A 22,758-nucleotide genomic window follows, 5' to 3' on the forward strand; every position below is an offset into this window, starting at 1 on the left:
CTTTAGCTTTTTGCTTGCTAAAAGACAAACGCGAAACAACGTATGAAGAGTGTTTCCAATCAATTAAAAAATTATGCGTAGAAAAAGGCCTATATGCTTGGACCCAGAAGAAATAATTCTTGATTTCGAGATAGGATTGCAAAATGCTGCAAAAAAAGTGTGGTCCAGTGCGCGAATTATCGGGTGCAGATTTCACTTATCGAGTAATAGCGTATTTACAAATTAAACAGGCCCTTTTCAGGGCCACCAAATATTCTAAACGAAGGAACATATTATCTTTTGTGTCAAACATGTATAAACTTTTTTTCAACTCTATGAGTCAAACAACATATCGTTGGAATCGTTATAATTCGTAGATTTCGAATATCATATTTGTGATTTACTAAGTGTGAAATTTAAAAAATTTTATATTCCATATTTTAGGCCTCATTGGGAACAAAGGCCCCCTGCTGACCAAGCTCAGTGGCAGCAGCTCAACGGTGTGAGGGGAAGCCGCGTAGTGGGGGACGGTACACAGGTAGCTGGGGCGGAATTGTCATCTGCCCACGCACGCCCACGCTGTTGTCCTCAATGCAATGCATATCCTTTACCTCAACCCGGAAAGTTGTTGGGCCCATAAGGTCACTATACCTACGCAAACTGAAATTCACATCTGTCACCATTCTCAAGAAAACCTTCTTGGATTCATTTCTGAATTTTCTCTTTGGCACCAATGAAATTAACGAAATTTTAAAGTTCCCAAAAAATATGCTAAAAATACTACTCTGACGCTCAACGGATTTGGGCGTTTCTTGAAATTCTGATTCGAATGATATATACTTTTAGGAATTACTTTTCGCATGAAAAATTGAATGTAATAATTCTTCCAAATTAGGGTAACTTTGAAAAAGCCTATTTTTTATATGATAAACATTATTCCACTGTTGATAACACATACACATAGTTCGTTATTTCCCGAATCCAGGCATACCACATAAGTCATATTTTTCACAATACTTTCGGAGAAATTACGCCTAAGCGACATGTCTCGAAAAGCATAACAATCCAATCTAAGCATAACACATCATTTATAATTGTGAACAATGGTTTCATATAAAATAGTCGTAAGAAGTGAAAATAAAGTTTAACATTTTGAAAAGGCTCCGTATGAATTATCGTCTGATCGAAGCATATCATGGAGATAGTTTCGAAATATACTGAAATATTGCTTTAGAAATTTTAACACTTTCGAAAAGTAATATTTGACAAATTTTTTTTTATTGCGTTCCATGCTTTCGCAAGCTTAGATATTTACAACTTTTTTCGAAAATTATTTCTCCGGGAAGGGATTCTGCAACTAAGGAATCAGAGTGAGTTGTAAATTTCGTGGGTTGCTACAGCGTTCAATAAATTTGGACTTTGCTAAAATTGAGATTGATTCCATAAAATTATTAAAACCCTTGGAAATCCGTTGCAATTTTAAACAAATTTTTAAAAATATTTGTAAGATTCAAGATAATTCAAAAATGGGTATAGACATGAAATGGATTCTGATTAACCCACGAATTAATGTATTGAGTAAAAAGTGACTAATGTTATTATTTACATCATCCTTATGTAAAATATATTGTTTCTTTTTGAAGTCAACTTTGTTTTACGACTACTGCTTCAACTGATAATCAGCTTGTTCATCTGACGCACGCCAATTTATGTCCGATTGAATTAAATATGATAATTTCAAACTGCACATTTCATTTGTTAAAATCTACTAAGGAAACTTTTGGAGGTACATTTTTCGAACCACCCTATTATGTATACAATCCATTATTGATAATTTTAGTATAAATAAATTCTATACACTTCAAACAACTCGTCAGTCTAACCCAGCAATGTTTCACAAATAAAATGTTAATTACAACAAATTACTCCTTGTGATGATTATTTCTAAAATTTAGATAATTAATAGGCTAGATCCTTAACGAAAAACGTACGGAAACGTCCGCCGGCGGTTTGCCAGTACAGAACCAGTACAAGGCAGCATTGTGAAGCGTTACCAGCCAGTAATAGCCGCGTATAAATGCCCAGTATTGCGACTCCAGCAATTTGTACTAGGCTAGCACTGCTAGCACAAATTTTAATAATTGATATTGATATTAAAAACATACTTGGTCAAAGTTATCCTACTTTTGAAGAATAATTTCACGAATTGTAACGATTATTTAATAATAAAAAAATAAGATTCTTATATTAAAAACTACTTTTTCTATATAGTAGAATGAGAAATTTCAATACAAATTTGTATTTGATATCAAGAATATTTCGAAATTATCTCCACCATATGTTTCGATCAGACGAAAATTGAAAAAGAGGATTTTCAACGTCTCAAACTTTATTTCGACTCCTCACGGTTAGTTCATGAAAAACTATTGTTAACAATTATTACTTGTGCGGTATGCTTGGATTCGTAAAAGAGTCAGGAACCCGCTAATAAGCGTTACATTCAGGAAAATTAAGAATTTCTATTTCTATGAATACGCAATTTTTTCTCCGTCTAAAAATCCTCCAACGGGAACAGAAAAAGTGAAAATCCTATTCCTCTCAATTGACTTAGTAAAATGTAACGAAAGCATTTATTTAACCTGTGTTTTATTATTAAATATTTCTAAATTTATAAATTCAAAAAATATTCAAATTTATATTTATTTACACTTTAATAATTTATTTAAATGTCTTAAAAAATGCACCAAAGAAATATATTTAAATGTGTGAATTGAAATAATTTTAACTCTAGAGAGGCGGACTTGAATTGATTAAATTTTCAAATCATATATTCCACATGAAGGAAATAAAACAATTTATTACACATATTTTGTGAACTTATTAGAATTAATTCAATAATCTCGAAATCTGAACACTTTTGGGGAATAGAAGACGTCTCTGTGAGGTTATCTGTCGGTACAATATTACAAGGAAGAAAACACGTTCCCTTTTGGGGAATAGGAACCTATGCGGCTGAGATTGAAAATATTGACCGATTTTTATCAACTTTTTTTTGAGTTACTCAGAATAATGTAGCGATGCTAATGCGGTATATTAAAATTTGATTAATTATTATTGTATAAAATTCGGATTTTTCTCCGCTGTGTCTAATCTCAAAGAATGGGAATGTCTCGGGAGGCCGAATACCGTCCGCTCGACAAACTACCACCCGCCGCGAGGGTAGCGGTTTCCAGACAATGCCTGACCCAAGGTGACGGTCTCCTGGTGATGACTTTCTCCGAGGCAACTTTTTTCAAACTTTTTTTACTACGTACCCTTTTTTTCTTAAAATATTCCAACTATGATTGGCTGTCAAAAATTTTTTTGTCACTACCAAGATCCACCCTTTTGGGCGTGCTTATCATATTTCTGTCTCTCTCGCGCACTCAACTCAGAGTTCCCACGCTAGTTGTACATAGCCCTCTTAAAGTCGGGCCCCCCGGCCAGCTCCCGACTTAAAGCTGTGCTCTCCAGCCGTAGAATGGCCAGCCCCCATCTTAAATTTTCACCTGGGAAATTAAAATAAAAAATTCTAATTAGCATCCAATAATCAAATTGATGCAAACTCCTGAAAAAACAAGAATCTAACGACCAAATTTGGACCACAACGAACAAACATTACAATAAAAGAACATTGAAAATATAAATAAAAAAAAATAAAAATCATATTACCAACATTTCGGTACTCATACAGTACCCTTATCAAGGCAAGTAAAATGTAAACAGATAGCGAAAGCAACGAAGAATCGGTGCTCCCCCTTTGATGCCTGAGAATGGAATACGCAATTCAATGAACAATTTTAGGTAGTAACGAACCGAATTTGCTTCCAAATGTCTTCGAATCTAATTGCCTGTGTTGCACATTGTTGTATTTTTTCATATTATATATTTTGTTCAATTTATTGACAATTATTATAAATTTTACTCTACACTATAATGTCCAAATCATGGATTTGTTGATTTATATTTATATTGTTTCTTGATGAAGTTAACGAATTAAATCAGGTAATGAAATAAATCAACGAAACTTATAAACAATGAGAAGAAAATACTGTTTGTTTCTAACTAGAACTGTTCAAATCTGAATTTGTTTATAATAGTTGTTGATAAATTTAACAATTTATATCAGATTATAAAAATACATTAATGTGTATCACAGATAATGAGATTTGAAGACAATCAGAAGAAAAGTCGGTTTATTTCTGCCTAAAACTGTTCAAGTCATGCATTTGTTTATAATTATTGTTAATAAATTCAATAAATTATATCAGATGACAAAAATGCAAAAATGCGTATTACAAACAATGAGATTTGAAGACAATCGGAAAAAATTTGGTTTGTTTATGCCTAAAGCTATTCAAATCATGAATTTGCTTATATTATTTTTTGATGATTATTTGCCTGACACCACTGAGAAAAGTTTGCACAGAGAATTAAAAAATTTTTTTTTTTAAATTTGCTTCGATGAAGAATTTCTACGAACTGTTATTTTGAACATCATTTTTTCATTATTTATATTTTTCATTTTTATAATTATAACATTATATATACAACATAATAATTAAAATTATTTATTTCAAATTATTTTAAAATTATTATAAGATCGCGCTTTATATATTACATTCGGTATAATTTCACCTAATGCAGCACAGATTTAAGTATGATTTCCTATAGAAAATTGAAAATCTATGGGTATTTTATAGATCCTGGGTCACAATGACGCGATTATCGTAAACTGCAATAAAAAAATTGGCCCTTATCAGACTTCTACAGAAATTTTCGTGTGGTTTATTAAATCACAGACTGCGCATTATTAAAAAATTGATCATGCTTTAAATTCTGAAGTGTGATGCTATGGTTGCTGTAATATTAAGGTTTAACCAGCACATTTCCATAATCTATTAATAGAAATTTTTGATTCAAGGAAGGAAAATATTAAACCAATTGTAAAACTTATTTTCTTTGAAAAAGTTTAATCTAAAAGATTTTACACCTTTCTGTAGCCTCTGACACAAGCACTCCTCCGTTTTGTCGTATTTTTATTGACATTCGATTATTAACTATACTCCGCACGTTATTCTAAAACTAAACTTATTGTTAAATTTGACTAGAGAAGACTTATTACTAATAACTAAAGACAAACGCAGTGTATTAAAATTTTTAAACGTACTCACGTGATTTCAAATTAAATCGATGTTGCAGAAAAATTCTTTCAAATTTTTAAGGCATCAAATGTTTATAATTTAAAAAAAATGAAATTTTTCAAAGTTGGCATCTCAGTAATTTTTTTAATTTGTTCTTTTTTAAATTTAAGTATAATTAAGCATAAGAACATTAATGTACTTTTTTGAACTCACAGCTGTATTACCCGTTTTACCTGTCGAGGATTTTACAAGGTCCCCTCGAGAAAATAATTAATTGATAGAAATTATTTTTTAAATATATCTTTATGAATAAAGCTTTTTATCTAGTTTAATTAAAAATATAGTGCTAAAAAGTGAGCATATAAATAACGTAAGACAAGTAGCACTCGACAATAACCTGTCGAGTGCCAGCAGAGGGAAAGCCTAGAGTCTTACAGCTAGGAAATCTGGCTGCGGCCTCGTGAGAGCCAATATTTAGTTTAGGCATAAAGAGGCAATTTCTACCCGGGGCGTAGCGCGAGGTAAATACATCATCGAACGCGAAGCGCGAAATCCAACAGGTGCGCGCCCTAGGTATGTTAAAACTTGCGAGCCCATTTTGTTGAAAATGCAAAAAGTTTCGACTTCAAATCTTAGGAATATTGCACTAACATTCATATTTAAAAAAGAATTGATTCTCGTACTATTCCCCTATTTTATTGAATAATCACCCTATTTCCTTTGTTTAGAGAGAATTTTGGGCATTTATATTATATAGTTCACCTTGGAGCTCTGAAATTTTTAATTCTTTTCGAAATTTGAGCAATAAAGCAATTGGTATCAAATAATAATTATTATAAAAACGCTTAAAAGTCAACCGGGAAAAATGTTATGTGTGAGCGGGAAATAGCCTGGCATTTTTTTTAAAGTTTGGGTGGCCACCCTGATTGAAGGAAATGATAAATTAAAAAGTTGTTTTTTGCATTTAATTTATCTGTTTGATTTTGTTTATATTTTTAAATAGAATGTGTTATTAGTTGTCAGAAATTAATTCAGTTAATTAAGAGATGTTTGATTAGATGAAGACTTATGCACCTTCTGTTATTTGAGTGATGCTAATATTGACGTTATTTAACGTCAAATTTAGTATGAGTACTGAGTGTACGTATCTATGTACATTAGGTAAGAGCTATTCAGAGCGGGTGCTGAGTTTCAATTTAATTACCGGCTATTAAGTCTTAACCATCAATATTAAACTGAAAAGTGTACAGATGTTCTAGAATCAATGTTCTGGCAAAGCTGAACTTGATATCGCTACTGAGGATTATAAACTAGTTTTGTTAAAACCAGCTTCATTTGAGCGACAGTTATTGAGTTGTATAATTATTTATTTTTTAATATTTATATGCATTGTATATAATTTCCTACATCATTTTCAATAGGCGCATGTACTTTGTGGAATTCAGAATTTAAAATGTACATTTCAAAATAAAAATATTTGTTCTAAACAAATACATATTTTTTAAACATGGCGGACACGACTAACAATACATTATTTTGTAGTTCGTAAAAATATAATAGATTTCCGAGAAGGGATTTGGTTTTGGCTTTTCTTTGAGAATGAAATGTAAAAACTCTAAATTTTGAAGCGACATTAAAGGTCAATCGCATTCGATTTTCGTTAAAACTCACATATTTTATGTATTTTTTTATGCTGAACACGAATCAGCATCAGCTCGAAAAAAGTATCACTCTCTTACCGTTTTCAAGATATCGAGATTTTAAACCACACGGAAAAAAAATCCTTGAGGCGAACGAGTGAATCGAGAATATATTAAACTCAAAGAAAGTGTACGCTTGATTTAGGTAAAACGTTTAGTTAGAAGAATTAAAAATTTAGTTACTTTATGTAAATTGTTCTCGTAAATCAGTAATTTGGACAAAATTGCTAAGTTCCAGAGTTTATTATTTTCGACAGATTATGTATAATTGTATTATCTTCAGATTAGAAAAAAAATTTAGTTGTTATAGAAATATATTAACTTACAGTAGCCAATCTTTTGTCTGGTGTCGCGACAAGGAATTCCCCTGAAATCCGTCTAATGCATTTGGAGGTCAAGTTTGTTGTTTTTATCGCGTTTCTTGATATTTCAATATAGTTTTCGCCTACAATCGAAACAAATGTAAATTATTAATACTGCATCATAAACTCCATTTAATATTAACATTCGCGCACATTTTAAGTGGTAAAAAGCGTTTAATTGTCCAAAGTAAATCTCAACTGTCACTGCTCCCGATTAGACTGTCGCCATTTTATTTCGCTGCTCCCATATTGCACCGGCAGTCTTCCGATAATTGCTTCAGACACGTATTCTTAATATTCCTATTATGGCTATACTTATTCGGGGTTTGACTATACGATATCCCTGGTACATGGAAAATGGTCAAGGATATTCATTTTCGCTGATCCAGGGATCTTTCTAAATTCCTTCGTTCGTTTTCAGCTAAATGTTTAGCAATAATAAGGAATAATATCCCTGTCACAGCTCAATTTTTTTGCCGGGGTTTCCTCAAGTCAGAAACTTTTTTAAGTCGAAATTGGTCCCAATTCGAAGGCATCCCCGACCCTATTTCCCCATTTTATTTCAGTAGACTCTTTAATAAGGCTTGTACAAAAGTTGGAGAAAGGGTCGAAGTGCCTTCAATTTCGAAACGATTCCGACTGGGTGGCATTTAAGACTTGTAGGTACCCCAGTTTACCCGAATGGTTTTTGGAAGGTGGGAGGGTCGATTTTTTTTAGGATTGGTGCTTGTGGAGTGTTGTTCGCATTATTCGCATTATTTAAAAAAAATAATACATGAAGGAAGTAAGTTTTAAAGAAATAAAAAAATAATTTTCGATAGAAAAATCTCGATATCTTGAAAACGGTAGAAGAGCGACACTTTTTTCGGGTATATTCGTATTCAGCATAACAAAATACATGAAATAATTCAGTTTTAGCAAAATCGAAGGTAATCGACCTTTTATGCAGTTTTACCCCAAAAAAGTTGGAAAAACTGAAATATTTTTTGTACTGGAAGAATTTTGGATGAAATATATAAAATAAGTAATCATGAAATTTGTATCCAATTGATCTAAAATATATATTTATTTAATTTTGGTTATTATTTTCCTTCAGACGAGACATCTTTAAATTTTTCAAACTATTTTGTTTTAGATTCAATTTCTTGCAGCATGCAAACAACACACTGCACAACATTATACTGATGAGTTGATTCAATTCAAAAGATATTCACCTTTAAAAGGAGCCAAAGAACATTGAAAAATGAATTTTTCATGTTATTTTTGTAGGCTAGGATAATGATATCCATTTTTGTAGAACGACTGATAACTTTTCATCGACTATTTCAAAACCAAAATGGTTTCAGAGGATTTTTTCACAGCTAAAAAATAAGAACGATTTTAGTTTTGTGGAAGTAGATCACACGCAACGAAAACATTGAAACATTGACACAAAGTGACTTTCCGGGGACATTCATGGTCCGGACCTAAAAGAATTATAATTCTGAATTTGAACAGCGATTTTTTAAATTTCCTTTTGATAGATCAGAATTAAAATTATTTTATGAAATTTCCCTGTTTATGTCAGGCATTAGCTATTGCGAGACAAAACTATAATTTTTAAAAAAATTTCCAGTACCGAAGTCACTACCCTACTAGCTCACCCTTTATTTCCCCTCGCTATCCTCCCTCACTTATATCATTTCCCCTATATCCCACACTTCCTCTAGTTTTCCTTACGTTGCCTTTACTGATTTCCCCCTAATTCTCCACCCATAATTTTTTCTCACTTCTCTTCCTGAGAAACAAAAGTACACTGAAAATTTGTTGGGCGATCTGCTCGCCCACGTAGTAGAGTTGGAACACCAAATGCGTCGCGCGCTGCTCACCTGCAACTTGGTACACCTCCTCTCTCATATTGGGCACGCTCTGTTCCCACGTTGGAATAGCTATAATCCCAATAGTATTGGTACAGTAACGCTCCCTTTAGGCGGGAGCACGGGATCCCCACGCCGAGTTTCGCGCGGAGTTATATAGTTATAGTTTATAATCGTGGGGCAATCTAATTCTCTTTTGTGGGATTGCTACGTTCCCAACACACGAGATAGGATCTGCTCGCACGTTTGGTACTGTAGCTTACTTAAAAGTGGCCTGGCCGCTAAACCAACCGTCGTGGTGGTGCTGCGTCGCCACTAAGAAGACAGCTGCTTGCCCAAATTTTTTCAGTGTAGGACAGACGGACGAACAACTGAACGAAACTATACGGATGTCCGTCTAGGTCTACGAAACCATAAAGACTTACTTATCATTAAAAAACAGGTCGAAAACAGGTGGCTTGATGCTCCTAAGACTAACTAGGGGTGCACTTCCGAAAAGAATGTATGTCCGATTTTCTTTGGACTCCGTATACTTGTGTATTTTGACGCGCTGATTACGAATGTGATAGTGAAAATTGGCGCAAATTTGATTTTCATGGTAAAATCATCAAAGAACCATAAACATTATGGTTTTTTGGGCTTATCTCAGCTAATATGCAAAATTCAAAAAAATGTTTCAAAATAAAAGTTGTAGATCCCATCAAAGTACACTTTTTTTGCAAGAATTTTTTTCTGTGAGTGAAAGTTTCGGAGAAAATCATATATTTGTCATGATTTCGATCGTATCTCCATTAGTTTTTGTTTGATACCGAAAGGAAGGAACCCCTGTGATTGTCCACTAAAATATTGTAGTTACACCCGTACCCGTTTTCCAACGTTTCGTGGGGGCGGGAAGTCACGCCTGTCACTGGTCACAAAAATAATGTAAGGTCGCACCCCTACCCCTTTTCCAATGCCTCGTGGGGGCGAGAAGGTATCCCTTTACCATTTACCTTTGCCATATTCCTTTACCCATTTTACCCCCTTTGACATTTCTCTTTACAGTTATTTTTTTTACAATGATTTCTATTTAGAATGTGAAGAGCCATGGTTTTTGGGTTTTTAAAAAATGAAAATCGATATATCTCTGATTTTCTGGGAAACTATCACTCGCAGAACAATTTTTTTAAAACAATAAATGTGTATTTCAATGTGATCTACAACTTTTATTTGAAAGATTTTTTTTTGATTTTGCATATTAGCTGAGATAAACCCAAAAAACCAAGGTTTTTATGGTTTTTAATGTATTCGTAATTATCGCGTCAAATCACATATGTATACGGAGTCCGAAGACAATCGGACTTACAACTTCTTCGGAAGTTTGTCACTTACTAGGAAATAAATTGAAGCATATTTCTAACTGTTTTAATTTTTCTTTAGAGTTTAGAAACATTCGCGGCCCAGTTTTTCGAGTTCGAGAGAAATTTGAAGGAGAAAAAAAAAACGATAATGGAAATATTCGAGAATACACGCTTTTGATTCTGTTTCAGAACAATGGTACGAGGAGCGTGACAATGGACGACACAAGCACTATTGTTGGAAAAGGGGATGCTGTCAGCCCAGACTGGGGAATGGTAAGGACGATGTGAACAATAATTTCTAAAATCAAGCCAAACCCGAAGTTTTGTGCTGTTTTAGATTTTTCGCGGTGTTGTGACTTCAGCATCCCAGGTGTACGGGGTGGATGATGTAGCTCTTGGCTCAGTCGTCTACCTTGCTCTTATAATCTATTCACCGATTACGACCGCATTTTCCTTCGCTGGCGCCCTTATCGGCTCTCTCTTAGGTAATTAGTTTATAATCATTTTAAATCATTTAAAATCATTTTCAGGGCTAAAAGAAAAATTGAAAAGCATACTTGAAATTAATTAAGAGGAGAATGTTCGATATCAAACTCGAGAGAGATATTATTTTAGACAAACTTTCGCCTCACGGTCGTAAACCAGAAGCTGTTATTTTCACGAGCAACATAAAATCTCAACGGTAAAGGCGCATATGCTTCGAAAATGTAGTTGGAAGAATTCCAAATGAAACTCTCACCTCTTTAAACACTTGGGTAAACGCTCTATTTCCAAATTTAGGCTTTTTTATAATTTAATTTTCAGTAAAAAATAGATGAACTTTCAAAAAATTTATATTCAGAAAATTGTAGTTTAAAGTTGTAAAAATTTGAAACTTGGAAATTTGAAATTATTCCATTTAAAATGTTCGTTGCTGATGAATAGAGTGATTTTTTAAATAAAATAAAACCACTCAAATTTTTGTTTTAAATGGTAAGAAAGTTATGACTATGTAAATTTTGTAAAGTAGATGACACAGACTGTCAAAAAGAGCTGTTGATCTCTAAATAATTATTTAACCGAATTCATAAATTCAACTTTTCCCTCTTCCACCTTATAGAACTTTTAATCGTTTTAATCCTATTTCTAAATCGCGCGGAAAATTCTAAGAAAAATTTAACGTTAAAATAAAATTGTGGCAATTTTTCTGAAAATGTTGAACCCTATAGATGATTAACACATATTCTCAAAACGTACTGAATGGTAAATATTATTTAATGAAAACAAGTTGGTAGGATTAATTTCTGCATCTAAATTTTTACAAAATATAAATAAAATCGATCAGAATAGTATTTTTTTTTAATAAGCATATATTATGCTCTTGTAAAAAAACTTGTACTTAAATTTTTTGCCTGAAAGTCAATTTTCGAAAATAATTAAAAACATTAAATTAAATTAAACATTATTACTTGAACATTTTATGTTATACTCAATTTATCAGCACTTGTCTTTTCACTATTCTTTCACAAAAGCACATTATAAAGCATAGGATGACATGAAAATATATTAGTTTAAAAGAAAATACTATTTTACCCTGTTTATATTCATATTTGGGTACAAATCTTGTTAAATAAGCGAGATAAAGTAAAGTCAGTAAGGCGACAACTGACTATTTTTAAGGATTTTTTATGAGGAATAATTTTGTTTTCTTGACTGTTGGCGTATCTTTTTTCGTTTTTTAAGCGAAATGTATCGTGACGTCGTCCCAAAATTCGGGATGAATAGTTTATTATTTTTCGTAAGCTTGGCTAGTCGTCCCGAATTTTCGGCTATTCCGTATTCCAACGACATTTAGAAAAAATTTCTACAGATTTTTATTATTAATCTGAGTCATTAGTTTTATGAATGAAAATATTCATAACTTTGTAAAAACGATACGTCTATAAAACGGAAGTTCCGCCGAATTTATGGAGAAAACTAAAAGTTGAAATTTTTTTTATTACACTGTAAAATCCGTGTCATTTTGTTTTCTTTAGAATAATTCTGTTTTTGACAATTGTTATAGTTTGAAGTGGTTAACAAATAATAGTGTGCTAATAATCGTTTTTTAAATGTTTAGTTAATTAATACAACTTTTTTGTCACCTATTTGTGACTTATTTTTTAAAACATCTGTTTTTTTAGACGAATAGATACTGTCATGAATACAAATGCTTTAAAGTTGATTTGCATCATTTTCAATAATAATTCAATAATTTCTAGGTTTGGAACTCGATATATCGTACGAGATTATATATTCAGGTGTTTGGGGATTTAATGGTCTTTTAACTGGTGCAGCATTGGGAGGAAATTTCTTAATAATTAATAAACATGCAAGCATCGCGACTGTCGTGGCGATTGCCTTTACCACCATTCTTCAGTATATTATCTACATTATTTTGAATAAGGTATTGTCATGTAGTTTCATTCTTATTATTTTTCTAATAATGTTTTTCAAATAAAAAATTTGGAAAATAAGTTCTTCCATTTTCAGTACCAACTCCCATATCTTTCTATGCCTTTTGTTATATCAACATGGTTATTTTTGTGCTTGGCAAAATCCAGAGAAGATACGTTTATTTTTTCGTCAATTCAATCCTACCCGGAAAAACAGAAGTATGAATTTCTGCATCGACAGAGAATGGGCAGGATGAGAGAGGTAATTAAATTTCATTAAAGCTCTTGAAGGGATCACAGTATTTTCCATATTCTGCTGTATTTCCCTTTTTTTCAAATTCCCCGTTTTTCTCATCATTCAAAATTTATAATACAGATTTGACTGATTTTCAATCAACCTGTACTTATAATATAAAAAAAATGAATGCTAATATATTTTTTCGATGAACCTCTACAAAATAAATTATTTATTGAAGTGTGAAATATTTCGAGTGCTCTAACTTAAACTACTTTTAATTCAATAGATATGATAGAAAATGATACAATTCAAAGTTAGTGTCCAATATTTTAGACATGTAAAAATCACTTTTAAAGTTTGTCTCACAAATTTTCTGCCTGGTCACGCTGCATTATTATTTTATAATGAAACTCGAAAATTATTATTTAAACTATTCATAATCGGTACTAAAATGTTAATTTTACGTTCACGATGATTTAAGGGTAGTTAAAAATAAATTCATTAAGGGTGATATTTAATAACAGTAAATAATTATCACTATTATTTTGTAATATTTTTAATAAAATGCCTTGTAAAGCTCCATAATAATTTATCATACTATAAAATAAGAGTATACTTTTAAACGCTGGAGTTTATATGTTCAGAATATGTTTTTCAAAGATTTGGTAAATATTGATGTTTTATCATATTCGGATGTCTTATCAAGCAAACTTTAGCAACGTCTGAATCCATATCTATCACAAATAATTTATTTGGTCCCTTAGTTTTATATCTCCATACTCTCCTGGGTTACCTTTAATTAAAGAAATATACGATTTATCTATCAATGCTGGAGTTTTCAGAAGAGAAAATATTCTTGAATATGAGTTTCTTTTTTTTTTGTGTGCAAAAATAAATATTGAATCTTGCACCCATTTTTTCTCTCCTTCGTTAAAAAATTATCTAATTTCCCCTGTCTGCTCTTTCTGAGCTGTGATCCCCCCTCTTGGGATGTACATTTTAAAGAGGTGGCTAATTGATTTTAGACTGTCAAATATTTACTTTTTGAATTCTTATAGGTTGATGACGAGTCAGAAACGTTTTAAGAAGATAGAAAAGCCACATCGATTAGTCATCTACAAAGTTAGGGATAGTTGAATGTATATATATTTGATAAAAAGTTTACTTAAGATTTGTAATGAATTTAATTTAAGTGAGTATAGTGTCGTAATACAATTTATTTATGTTTACGAATACAGAAAAGTTGCTTAAATCTGTTGCATACACTGGTTAAAAATTATAAAGAAAATGCCAGTCAAAGATTACCAGTATCTATAGACAATTTAATTTTTAAAAAAGAGACAGATATGACTAATTCTCATAAATACTGGATTCTTTCTGCGAATTATAAAATTGGAAGTAGCAGGGTGGCCACTGCACCGCTCCGAGAAGACCGGAAATGACCGGTAATATTTTCAGACTGTGAAAAACCGGGAAATAACAGTGAATTTATTTTGAAACCTGAAATTTTACAAATTTTGAAAGAAAAATCGATTAAATCACATGATATAATGTAATTTAAATTAGATTTGATCTTAATTTTCTTTTTCAATGATAAGATCAATATTGACATTTTAAGATCGTCAGTTTCAAGCGTAAATTTTCAATTTAAATACTTTTAAAATATAGCTTAAATGACTTACAATGAGTTGATGAGAATTGTCACTTTTCTTAAATCTCACCAATTTTCTACGTGGATGACTATTGATTTGCCAAAATATTATTTGTCAATGGCAATTAGTTTACGAACACTTAAATTTTTTAAAAATTGCTGCATGATTGAAAAGTTTTTTATTAAATATCACGTAAAGTTATTAAATTATAACATTTTTAACACTTGTTTTTAATTTTTTTAGGATATTATTTTGCCCGAGGAACTTTTCAGCAATAAATACATAATGTTACATGAGAATTTAATAAACATTTCAATCCATAAGAAAAATCTGGAGAAAAGTATATATTTTCTTAAATGGGTTGCTATAGGTAAATAATGGTTTGGCGAATTAGTAGTAATCCAATTGATTTTTAGATAGGAAATGTATGAGATTTAAAATGATCACAACGTCGTAAGCAATTGATAACTTGAAGCGTTTGAATTAACAATTTTTTTGGTAAAAAACGTTTTAAGATGATTAACTGTGACTATAAATTAACTAATGATTTTTAAAATTGAACTCCAGTTCAACTATCAAAAATTGAGCAATAATTGGTTTTACATGACAATTATGATTCCAATAATAATTCAAAGTAACTTCAAATTAATAGACACATAATTAAATTATTTTCTTTATAATTATATCCAAACACCGTTTTAGTCTAAAATATAAAATTTTGAACCAATTAAATTTGGACTTTTTAAATTACAAAAAGAAATTTGTAAATATTTGACTGTTTATTTAAACTGAGTTATTATGAATTAATTATTAACAACTATACAATTTGAACAGAATTCTTTGAAACATAAGGCCTGGAATCATTACACTTTCAAAGTGCTAATTAAAAATTTCAATGATACAATTTTAATTATTCCATTTTTAATTTGTAAGTGAAAGTATTGAATTTCGATGTATAAGTAACAATTGAACAATTTTTAGTTAAAAACGACATAAAATAAAAATAATTTTAATTTCTATTTTAGAAAGAATTATTAAAAAAATAATTTTAAATTGTTCAACTTTTTATGTTTTTAACTTAAAATTGCTCGAAATGATCAAGCAGCAGTAAGATTTTGAGGAATATAATAAGTAATAACACATTGAACCAGAATCTTCAAGTATTAGAAAACAAAAAACTTTATATTGAACAAAATTAATAGAAACTTCTTTTACAACTTTTACCTATTTCAATATGTAATATTAATTTTAGATAATAAAAAAAAAGATTGTAGTTACGGACACACTACAGGTTAATATTTTTTGTGAATTCACATTTTCCAGAAATATTCAATAATACTTTCAGCAATACGGAAATTCTTACACAGAAATTTGCGTATAATGTAAATTTCACTATACCTATAATTTGAATAGTGAACATTCAACACTTTCCGACCACTTTTGTATTTTCCACAACAACACAGCTATCAAATTCGCCTCCGAGCAGCTCGAAACCAGACTAACTACAAGTCTAAGCATTTCAAAGTACACCAATCGTTCTTCTAAAATGGTTTATGCCTTCCTGAACCCTTCGCATCTACATCAACCGACATACTACATAGCTACGAGCGGTGTGTTCTCATTTCTGCTCCTTCCACAAAATCCCTCATCCTAATCCCTCGCAACATTGGTGCGAACCATTCGGGGTAAATTGTGGATTCGTCCTCCCTTCCCTCCTTCCTCACAACTACCAGCTTTCCTCCCCAGCATCCCGTCTCCATTTCCAAAGGAAGAGGTGGTAGGCCAAAGCAGTGGGGGCTTCGAATGAAGGAGAAATGCTATGGTGGAGAACTTCGTACCAAACTAGCAAAAGGTAAATATTCACCTGATTTTTTTAAGGACAAATTTAAATAGTAGTAAATAGCAGTTTTTTCCCTCTTCTTATTCTTAAACTAAACAAAAAATTAATCCCTTGACATTATAGGAAACGACAGAAAATATGGTAATGCAAGTCAGTCTGATCAATTTAAGTTCGCATTTTATTTAAATAATGCAATTTCATTATCGTTTTATTCAGAATGTAATTGGGAATTTGCCGTTTAACGCTTCGTCAAGGAATTAGGAAACTAAAGCCCTTTTATCATATATAAATTGAAAATTAATTAAAGTAGACGATATTCACTTGCAAAGAAAGGTTTCCTATTGTATTTATATATAGTATTAAAACTTTTTACCTTTTATATTTTAGAGTTTCAACCGTTAGCACTTATGCTGTTTTTAAGTACCCAACTTTGGCAATAACGCACATTATAAATATATTGAGCATTTATTGGGGCCCTATGTGTTAGATAGGATCTCGAGGGTCAGCCCCGGGCTTCAAAAACTTAAAAATGAATCAAATTACATTTATTAAATCGAACAAAATTTTCATTATTTTCAAAGAGCTATCGCATATTTTTTTCTTTTGAATGCCTCGTGAGACGGATTCTAAAGTTTTAGGGATACGTTTATCGCATATAGTTCTTATTTTTTATTTGTAACCATGTTTAGCTTTATTATTGAGTTAGATATAATATTGATTTTCCTTGTAGAATATTTGAAAATTCTTTGCAGCAGTTATTGAAAAATTTTCTTTGGAGATAATATACTTTTTAGTTTTAAAAGGACTCTAGTAAAATGCTGCAATAATCTTGACATTTGTGGAAAATTAATCGAAAAACTGGATTTTCTATAGTAGAAAATATTATTAAAGTCTGCTGCAGGCGCCAGAAAGTTACAGCCGGTTTTTTTGATCCGGGCCCTCAATTATAAAACTAAATACTACACGTGACGACGAATTTGTTAAAATACTATTTTGGCAAAAAATTAACGTCACGATGGCTGGGACTAAGGTCATGATTACTGGTACACGGAAAAAAAGATATCGCACAATGATATCGCTAAACCCCTGTATTAAAATAAAGCGCAATAATATAACGTAAAAGGAATTACCGTATATATTGTAATTCTTGCGATATCGTTTTCTCCGTATACGTTTACATTAATTTATGAATATATTTATCTGAACATTCCGAAACTTGATTTTTAGCAATATTAAACACATTTTTCAATTAGCACTTATCTTTGTTTGAATGTTTGAAATTTAAAATAAGTGATGAATTCTTAACTCTTTTATTTCGAAGAGTAGCATTTAAAACTTTAACACTTTTTAAAACACTTTAAAAATACTTTAAATAAGACAGTTACATATTAGTGTTTCTTTTAGTGAATTAGATCGAATTCTGATTTGCGCTGTAGATTTCTGATTAGATTTTTTAGATTCTTATCAATTTTGCTTATTTCTAATAAACTGTATTTATTTTTATTAATCTGATAAATTAGATTGAATTCTGCTAAATTTCTTTGAATTCCAAAGAATTCTACTGATATATGACAAATTATAATAATTTTCATATAAATTCTGGGGAATTTTAGAGAATGCAGATATTTTATCTCAGAAAGTATAATTTTGAGTGCCTACAAATAATGTTTTAAATCTACTCTTAAAATGTTGAGAAAATTCCATAAAATATTGTTTAAAACCCGCTAAACCAAAGAGTAAACTTATTGCTGAATCATGAATGTTTTTGATAAAAATATGTTGCATTTAAAATGTTCTTAATATCAATAATAAGGTCTGTAACTTGAAGAAAATCGATTAGGTGTGCCCGATCTTTTGCGAGTTTGGCATGAACTTCCCCAGGAATGGTAACGACGGTGCCCTGCCCTGGAATGAGCTGAAGAAAGACAGAAACTTAACGAGAGAGAAATCAAATCCTGCACTTTACTTAAAACAGAGAGAGAGAGAGAGAGAGAGAGAGAGAGAGTAAGCCTACAGGTGGAAAAGAGGGGAAACGAGGAGGAGGGATGTTCAGGAAAATAGAGAAGTAGAGAAGGGGTTGATCCATTCCACCCCCGCCAGCCGGCTTGCGTATTCAGCCTCACGTCTGGCCGCGGATACTACATCCCAGTATTCCGGCGACTGACCCGAGAACCACTCATACCACTTGGTCTATATCGCGTCTGATCAAAATCTACATTTACTACTGCACTTTCAACCCCTGAAGAAGAAACTACTCAAATATCTTCAATAAACCAAATATCTTTGCTCAGATAAGACATATTCGTCTTTTTGATGTCTTCCAAGTTTACACTACCTTCCAGAAAAATCTGCATCCCTATTTTCTTATTTGGCGCGCAGTGAGCGCGCTCTATTTTGCTAAGAGAAGTGACAAACAATGCGCAACCACCCTGATGCTCCGCTCTAGGAGATTTTAAGTGTCGCGTGACCTGCTGAAGCATTTTCTTTGGTTGTGCAAATCTAGGTTCTGGAATACACTCAGGAAGATCATTTGCTTTGGAGTAAACAAGTTGGGCAAGTCATGCTGCAAGTAGAACCGATCTTCGATAATAGATGGTGAGGATTGATTTTTAATAGACATCGAGAGTTTAGATTTGGATTGTGGATCCAGATATTAAATTCTGATTGTGTATTCAGATTCTACGTTGAGATAAAGAACTATTGAGACATTAGAATAAGTAGCTTGTATTTAATACACTAGTGATTTGAAAGTAAAATATACATACTATAAAGCTGATTACAACAAAAAATTATAGAAAAGCCATATCATTACGACTGGCAATATTAGCAATTATTGATTGTATAAAACATTAATTTAAACTGCTGCTAGATAAGTTAGAACTATTTCCGGATGGCTTCTGGATCGATACTTAAGATTTTTATACTATATCTATTACAATTCTGATCATGAATCCAAATTCCAAAATCAGTTTTTCTTTTCAGATTATGGACTCGAAAGCACTAGGAACCATATAAAAAAGCCTTATCAACTGGAAGAGACTGCAGATTATTTATAGATTTGAGTACTTAACGAGTAGTAAGGTGTGAGTTCGAAGGACCGAATAGAAATGAACGTCGTTAGTCTGGGTTTTATAAGGATGAGTGTAAAATCCGGGTGGTGCTTTGATGAAAATCGATAATAAGCTCTGATGACGTTGAACTTAGCGAGTCAATTATCTCAAATTAAGGCAATTCGTTAACGAAAATGTAACTGAATACACAAGTACTTGGGGGAACAAAGTACCACTAAGAGAAGCGAATACGATTATGAGATGCAGGCATGTTTTGTGAACAGCCTTTCTGTCGAGCTGAACAGCCACGACGATCCTGGATTAACAATGAACCTTTATTTGAGCTGGAGATTGAAAAAAGTGCTCAAGTTCACGAGCCTTTGCCCTCGTGGTGCTGAAGAAACATGCCTATGAACTAAAAACTTGCTTTCCTGCGAGATAAGTTTTCTTTGTTGAATGTTTGATCTTCTCTCTCAATTTTAAAGGTAAATTTTAAATAGCTAGATTTAGAACTTATTGAAGGAGAGAGGGTTAGATGATTAGTGAAATGAATATTGTTCGATGAGGCAAAAGGATTCTGGAAATATTTATCAGACTTGGAAAGTGCATGAAGAATCTGGAAGTTGACAGCAAACCCGAGGGTAGGTGAGAGTGAGATGACGGTGATGCCGTCGAGTTCCGATGTCGCGGACAAGGCGGTCTCGACGGAAGATGCATCCTGCGGGGTGGAGGTGGCTAGCATCGATGCCCTTTTGGCGGCATTGGTGGAAACAAAAGTGGAAGCGATGAAAGCATCATCTTCTACGATGACGAGAAGATTCGGCAGTGCTCCAGCGAGTCCGAGACGACCATGGTTCACCTCTTCTTCGACTGTTTCTTCCTCTCAGAACCATCATTATCTCCATCATTGTCATGGTGACCATCATCATGGAGAACATCATCATGGATATCACCTGGAACATCTTAGTGAACACTCTCATGATCATTATGGTAAACATCCTGAAGATTTACAAGAAGAACTTGAAGATCAGGGAAGTCATGACATTGATCATTGTAGAGATTATCAAGACAAGAATCATCATCACCATAGAGAAGGTCATCGCCATGGTCGAAAATACGAAAAGAAGAAAGGAGATCGTCGCCGACGTCATGGATCTGCTCCTTGTGGGGAATTTATAGAAAATCCTAAATTGTATGAACATCATGCACATCGTTCTGGTGAGTGTAATTTTAATGTATATTAAATATTTTCGCTTTTTGATTCTGTTTTTTGCTTTTTTATTATGTCTGTGCTTCTTATTTTTTGCATGGACATTTTGACAATTTGGGAAGAGATTTTAGGTTCTCACGTTAGAATTTGGATTTTAAGATCGATAGGTGTTCCCATATCTTTTTGTGGAATGAGGGCATTGAAAATTTGATGCTTAGCTTTTTCAAGAAGCGAGTTTCATGTATTATCAATGCCTAAAGTAGAGCGAATACGTCTTCAGAGTTTCGTTTCGTGTGGGTGAGCAGAAAGTTGAAAGTCGTAGTGCTCCACCAATGGTTTGAGGATTGAAAATCTTCGCAGCTTCTGTCTATTGTATTCGTCTCTTTATATAGTATTCGAGAGCGTCGACCGGAAGTAAATGAAGGTTTAAAATCGGTCACTAATCGCGAGCCTATTGCAAAAAATATCGGCGAAAGATTGGAAGGAGAGAGTATAGTTAATATTAATTATTTTTCTTGTCTTTTTAATTTATCATTTCTGCATCAAGATCAGTGAACTAAATTAAATTTGGACAATCTCTATACATATTTCAAAAATTATTTGAAATGCACAATACAGATGATACATTTTCGAATTATCTGTTCCTTTTGGGTTAAAAATAAACCACCTCGAAGGAGAAATAAATAGAATAACATTCAAATGCCACTCATCGCGAATTTTCTGCCTTTACAGAAAAAAAATATGCAAACTAGAAAAACGCAGTTTATCAAAATTAGTATTTCTTGTTTATAATTTGTTATTTATTTATCCATTTTAAAGAAGATATGTATAAAAAAATTATATAAAGAAGCATTAATCATTTATTCCATTTATTAAGATGCCTTTCATACACATTTACATTACTTTTAGGTTCTTAAAAACAATGAATACATATAAACATGTATGATTACATGCAAGTGGAATAGCTGATTAATGTTTTTTTATGACAAATTCCCTCGCATGTCTTCTCATGAATGCAAAATTATTATAAAAAATCTGCCCGCTGCGAGGACGCATTCTCATTACGCGCTATACGTGCGCGGTTCACTTCGCTCGCAAGTTTGAGCGCGTCCTGTCAAATAATTATTGATCAAAAATTGGTAGATGTGTTTTTGGTATACAAATTTTGTTTACTAATTTTTCTTCGTAGCTTTGATCGTATTTCCAAAAATTTAATTTCTTTTATTTTCAGTGCTATTTTTCACGAATAAAAAAAAATTGCGCGTCATATCAAGAAGTGATTATTAAAAAATTTCTAGATCTTTTAGGGTGCACAATTTTAGTTAAGTAAATTTTGTTTCGTGTCTTGCATAGTTTGACCATAAAAAGGATTTTTTAATTTTTTGTGCGATACAAATTTGAACTCTCGAGTTTTGAAGAAAATCCAAAAAGTTATTATGATAATCTTATATGTCTTTTAAAATTCAAATTTTTTTTCTATTGACTTTTTCCCATATCGTGCATTATTGGGATTGAAATGTTGATTTTCGATTGATTTTTAAATTCTATAAATACTATAACTCTGATAATTTTCTTTCTCTCGAAGAAGATCATAGTGATCAATCGTTTGGATTTCTAAGTACTACAAATATTTGTACAGAAAATTTATTGATCTGAAAAAAATTGCTTAAACAATTTTGAAAAGGCTCTAATTTTTTAAATTTATATCCAAAATGGCTGATTAACGAACTCGTTCTTTCTTGTAGGAACTAAAAAAGTGCGCTAAAGCTCGATTTGAACCGATTATTTTTTCGAGAGTTATCGTGTTTACGGACAAATAGACAAACAGATAGACGCCATCGCTAAAACTTGACTTTCGAATTCAGGGGGTCTAAAAACGTGGAGATTCGTTGAAAAATCGTGGTGTCACATTTCGGAAAAATTCTAATATTTTC

General features: G+C 32.0%; 2 protein-coding genes across 2 annotated transcripts in view; both read left to right on the plus strand.

Moving 5' to 3' along the window:
- LOC117171894 (urea transporter DVU1160-like) overlaps nt 1–14,195 on the plus strand; it is a 25,220-nt gene extending 11,025 nt beyond the window's left edge. Inside the window, exons 6-10 of the mRNA XM_033359541.1 lie at nt 10,610–10,693; nt 10,758–10,905; nt 12,661–12,845; nt 12,932–13,096; nt 14,131–14,195. Coding sequence (XP_033215432.1) covers nt 10,610–10,693; nt 10,758–10,905; nt 12,661–12,845; nt 12,932–13,096; nt 14,131–14,157 — 609 coding nt within the window. The 3' untranslated portion in view covers nt 14,158–14,195. The remainder of the gene's footprint in view (nt 1–10,609; nt 10,694–10,757; nt 10,906–12,660; nt 12,846–12,931; nt 13,097–14,130) is intronic.
- Nucleotides 14,196–20,171: 5,976 nt separating this feature from the next.
- LOC117171043 overlaps nt 20,172–22,758 on the plus strand; it is an 82,678-nt gene continuing 80,091 nt past the window's right edge. The window contains exon 1 of the mRNA XM_033358089.1: nt 20,172–20,832. Within this exon, the coding sequence (XP_033213980.1) occupies nt 20,271–20,832 (562 nt within the window). The 5' untranslated portion in view covers nt 20,172–20,270. The remainder of the gene's footprint in view (nt 20,833–22,758) is intronic.

The sequence above is a fragment of the Belonocnema kinseyi genome, chromosome 4 (genome assembly GCF_010883055.1).
Source record: "Belonocnema kinseyi isolate 2016_QV_RU_SX_M_011 chromosome 4, B_treatae_v1, whole genome shotgun sequence".
NCBI classification, from domain to species: Eukaryota; Metazoa; Arthropoda; class Insecta; order Hymenoptera; family Cynipidae; genus Belonocnema; species Belonocnema kinseyi.